The following is a 4,684-nucleotide window of genomic DNA, read 5'->3' as shown; positions in this document are numbered from 1 at the left end:
TTTAACAAAATTATTTAAAAATAATGAGTATAAACAAAGAAGTCAACCAAAACAATCAAGATAAAAGCATCTAAGAAAATTTGAGAGAATTAGTAAATTAAAAGCAGAAACACAGTAGAATTGATAAATAAGTCCAAGAACTTTGTCTCAGAAAAGAGCAGTAAATTAAACAGTCCTTTCTCAAAGCTAATTAATTTAAGAAGAAAACACAAATACATGGGTAAAAGAAAGTATAATTACATAATTGATTTTTTAATTATCAAATATTATTATTATTATTATTATTTGTAGAACTCTGTTCTTAGATGAGAAAATGCAGAAGGAGACTTTTCAAGGAAAATGTATATTTAAAACCTTGACGAAAAATAAATACATTCTCATTATTCTCATTTGTTATATAAATACTGAATTCGGGGGTGGAGGGTTGGCGGGGACTGAATCATCAACCCTAGGGGAAACACAGGGTTAGATTCCTACAAGTCTCTGGGCACATTTTTCGTCAACAGATAAAGACATAACCTTGTTTTATGTATCTTTCTGTTTAAAGACACCTTATTTAATATATATTGGTGATCTATTCACATTGAACTCACAGCCACCGGCACTGTTATTCATTCATGAACAAAGCTTATTTAGTACAAGTATTTTCTCCCCAACCCACATCACGGTCTTCTTGTGCTTAGAACAGTAGACCACTCAGCACTATCCTTGAGGCCATTTTAAACAGCTAAATCACCAAGAAAAGGCACAAAAATGAGGACAATGTGGCATTAAATAGACTGCAAAAAGGACATATTTACAGTATAAGAGCTAGAACAAGAAGGCCAAATATCATCTTGGTTGGTTCCATCTCAGCTGGGACTACATGTATCAGGTGATCCAAATTTTCCACTGCTCTGAGCATGCACAAGTCTGTGAATTACCACAAAAGTGCTGTGAATATTGATTTTGGAGTTCCAAATAAATTTTGACAATTAGGTGAATTCATAAGCACAGAATTTGTGAATAATGAGGATGGACTGAAAAATGCAAAAATAAATCCATAACAAAAGAAATGAAGAAGCTGTCATACCAGCTTCTAATTTTATCTTTGCTTATTTCACAAACAAGTTCTTTTAAATCTTCACAAAACAAATAAATCTCAATACAATATAATTTATTTCAGAAAAATCAAAAGGAAAAAATTCTAAATCATTTTTTAGGAATTAGCATAACTGATACCAAAATCTGATAAGTGGTAATTACTTTTTTAAATTCATTATAAACCATTGTCGCCTTTATTTAAGAATTATTTTAAGGGCTGAACTAAGTTTGAAGAAAAGAGAAGATCTTACCCTGCCAAACACACATGCTACTGCATTTCCATCACAACAGGTCTGATGTAGATTTTTAATATCAATGGCCAATTTGGCAATTTCAGAAAAGTTAGCTTTAGGTTGTTTTTTAGTCAGCAGAACCAATTCCCTGAAAAGAAAAATAAGTACATTTTAAACAATATTTTGAATTAAATTCTTTCCAAAATTAGTTCTAGCTCATTGAGTAACCAAAAGAACAAAAACACAGTTGCAAATGTAGGGCGAGGAGGATATTATAAATGCTTTCTATTTCTCAGTGATAGCACCCACAGTCGTACATGATCTGTCACAAAACAAATACGATTCAACACGTAATCAAGGAATATAGTCATTTTAATCATTTAAATTATTGCTTAAGGAAGTTCAGTTGCTTAGAAAGATAATTTGGATATTTATCTGACCTGACTTTCCAAGTAAAATTTTTCATCATAAAAAAAAAATATTACAGGAGGCTTGGGTCTCCTTTGCCTTTCTTTGTTGACAACTGAGCACATCCCTTTAATTTCTCAGGAAATAGGGGAAATGGGCCTGCCTCATAAGGAGAACTGAGCTTCCAGACAGCCCAATGTCATCCTTAATTGGGGGAGAAAGTGATATAAGGAAGACGCATGTCTTCCAGTGTCGAATTGAACAGAAACTCACAATCTGGGCCAGGAAAGAGGCACATGGAGTAAGATCAGATTCTCCTCCCACCCTAAACCCTTACAGCCCCTCCCAAAAAACACCACTGCTTTTTGTGTTCTGCATAATATTGGAGCCAAAATCTTTCCTATCTTCCAAGAGAAAAGAATACCTTTCAGCCTCCAGCCTTTACTATGCAGAACAATTAAGTGCCTGAATCTGAATGTACAGAATATTTGTGCACTAGGAAGAGACTAAGGAATTTGAGAAGATGGAAGAAATTGAGGCAGGAGATAAAGGGTGAAGGTGAGGATTGTGTAATTTCATGCACTATCTAGCCTATCAAACGCTAGTAGCCTATTTTGGTTTCATAGTAATATTCGTAATAAATTAATATTCATAATAAAAATAAACCTAGCCTATTGAACAGGCTAGTAGCGTACATGTAGAGAAAGGAGCCAGGACTGAGAGATATTGTTAAACAAAAGATAAATGATTTTTCAAATGAGTTTAACCAAAAGGGGTGATCCAACTGTGATGAAGTCCACAAATCTAAATAGATAACTTACACTGCTTTTGCTACTTTGTGGTTGAATTTAATTCCAATTTCACATAAATGGTGGTGCCTCAAAGATATTTCTTTAATGTATTTTCTGATGGGTTCTAGCTGTAATTAGAAAAACAACTCATCTAAGAAATATGGCAGAACAACAAAAAAGTTAATTTTATCATAAGTGAAGAAGAGAGAAAAGTAAAAATTGTGTATCTACTAAAAATTAGAAAGTTTTTAGTGTCTTATTTAAAAGATGCCAAATGCAATAGCATAATGCATTACTGTTTATCGATAATATGTGCTACAGTTTTGCTATACATATTAATGAAGTGCCCCTGCCCCAAATATGTTCATATTCTTTAACTAGGGATTTTTTATTTTTGTAAGTATTGCAAACAAACTTTTCAAGATAAAAACATAATAATGAAAAAGAAAAACATGCATGTTTTGTTATGATAGCAAAAATTTGGAGACAAATAAAATGTCTCAACAGAAGGGTGATGATTAAATAAATAATGGCACATTATTTTTGAAAAGATATGTATTTCTAATAAAAAGTATGTTTAATCTATAATCAAAACTATATATTCAGTGTGATTACAACAATCTACAAAATAAAGTTTATAAATGAAAAGATGAATAAAAGAAAATATACCAAAATTGATATCTCTGTATGGTAGAAATATAAGTAATATTTGAAAATTTCAGAAAAGTTCTATTTTTTCACTTAAAACATTATATTGATCATATAGTATTTTTACTTTAGGTACTCACGCTTTAAAAAGCTTTTTTTAAGAACACGTTAGAAAATATATACAAAGTAAATATTCAAACCAAAAAACTGGCAAAATAATTGTAATTATATTTTATAATTAATTATAAATATAAGTATTTTTATCCTTATTTTGTTATCTTATACTCATTTGAAATTAAACACAAACAAGCTTATCTACTTCATAAGAGAGTATCTGAGAACTTAACTCATAAAATTGTATCTAATCACTGACACAATTTTTTTGCACAATTGGTTATGTATTTTTTTTCTAAGGATGGAGCCAAAACTGCTAGGAACAGACATCCTGGAAGCAGCAAGACTATAAACATCACAAAGTGAGGAAGAGGAGGAAAGAACTTTTAGTTAACTTATAAGCATCTGTTTATGCTTAAGAGCAAGTGGCATGTTACACATTAAGGAAAAATTTCCACTGAAGAGGATTAAGGTTAAAAAAACTTTATAACTTAAATTAATAAGTGCCAAGTTATCTACAAAACTCATCTTAATGAAAAGCTAATTTTTCAGAAATTCCAAGTAATGAAACGTAAGTCTGCATGATTACTTGCTTTTAGTGTTTAATTAATATGAAACCAAAGAAGAGAAAGAGAGAAAAAAAAAAAGACTGTTCTGCTTAGGAATTCAGAATTGGCTTCAGAAGGAATTGGAGTTCACCACAGAAAGAATGGAGAGGGAGGTAAATATAAATATATGATAATAGCTACAGTTATTGAATACTTAGCATATGTCAGCAACTCTCTAGCTACATTATTTAATATCTTACACAAGGGAGACAACGAAGAGCTCAATAGAAAAAAATAGGTTTAGAAGAATAGAGAAATAGGGGATTAAAGGAATATGAAATAAATTCTCACTGAATAGAGCAAAGAAAACAGCAAGGAAAAAGTGGCTCTGCATTTAGCTTTGATTATGCTTCCTAAATTTTAATGACTAAACAAATTGCCCAGTTATCTTGTTAAAATGAAATTCTATTTAGTAGGTCTGGAGAAAAACTTAGATTCTACATTTCTAACAAGATGCCAGGTGATGCATATGTTGCTAGTCCATAGTCCACACTTTCTACAGCAAGGCCCTAAATAATAGTTAACAAACGAATATTTTACCTTTATTTGGAAGCATTCAGTCTTATTTTCTTCTTGGCAACATGACTGAATAGCTGTTTCATAGCAAGCAGACATCGTCAGAATAGTGGGTCCATATAAGAATGGATGTTTTCTAGAAGTTTCATAAATATACCTATAATGTGACAAATATGAAGATGTGTAATTTGGAATTCAAAAATATGTGCTGATGCCGTTTCATAAAAACTTAGGATTCATTAATTTTGTTGACCTGAAAATTTTAGAACATTATGGTGAAAGA

The 4,684-nt window shown here is 31.1% G+C and overlaps 1 protein-coding gene across 1 annotated transcript in view; it reads right to left on the bottom strand.

The window, feature by feature from the left end:
• LOC105292412 (alpha-fetoprotein-like) overlaps nucleotides 1–4,684 on the bottom strand; it is a 43,858-nt gene that overhangs the window by 31,108 nt on the left and 8,066 nt on the right. The window contains exons 6-7 of the mRNA XM_011360620.1: nucleotides 2,546–2,643; nucleotides 1,335–1,464 (exon numbers count right to left, since the gene is read on the bottom strand). Of these exons, the coding sequence (XP_011358922.1) occupies nucleotides 1,335–1,464; nucleotides 2,546–2,643 (228 nt within the window). The remainder of the gene's footprint in view (nucleotides 1–1,334; nucleotides 1,465–2,545; nucleotides 2,644–4,684) is intronic.

This window comes from Pteropus vampyrus, unplaced genomic scaffold, assembly GCF_000151845.1.
Source record: "Pteropus vampyrus isolate Shadow unplaced genomic scaffold, Pvam_2.0 Scaffold56, whole genome shotgun sequence".
NCBI classification, from domain to species: domain Eukaryota; kingdom Metazoa; phylum Chordata; class Mammalia; order Chiroptera; family Pteropodidae; genus Pteropus; species Pteropus vampyrus.
This window is presented reverse-complemented; position numbering and strand designations above follow the sequence as displayed.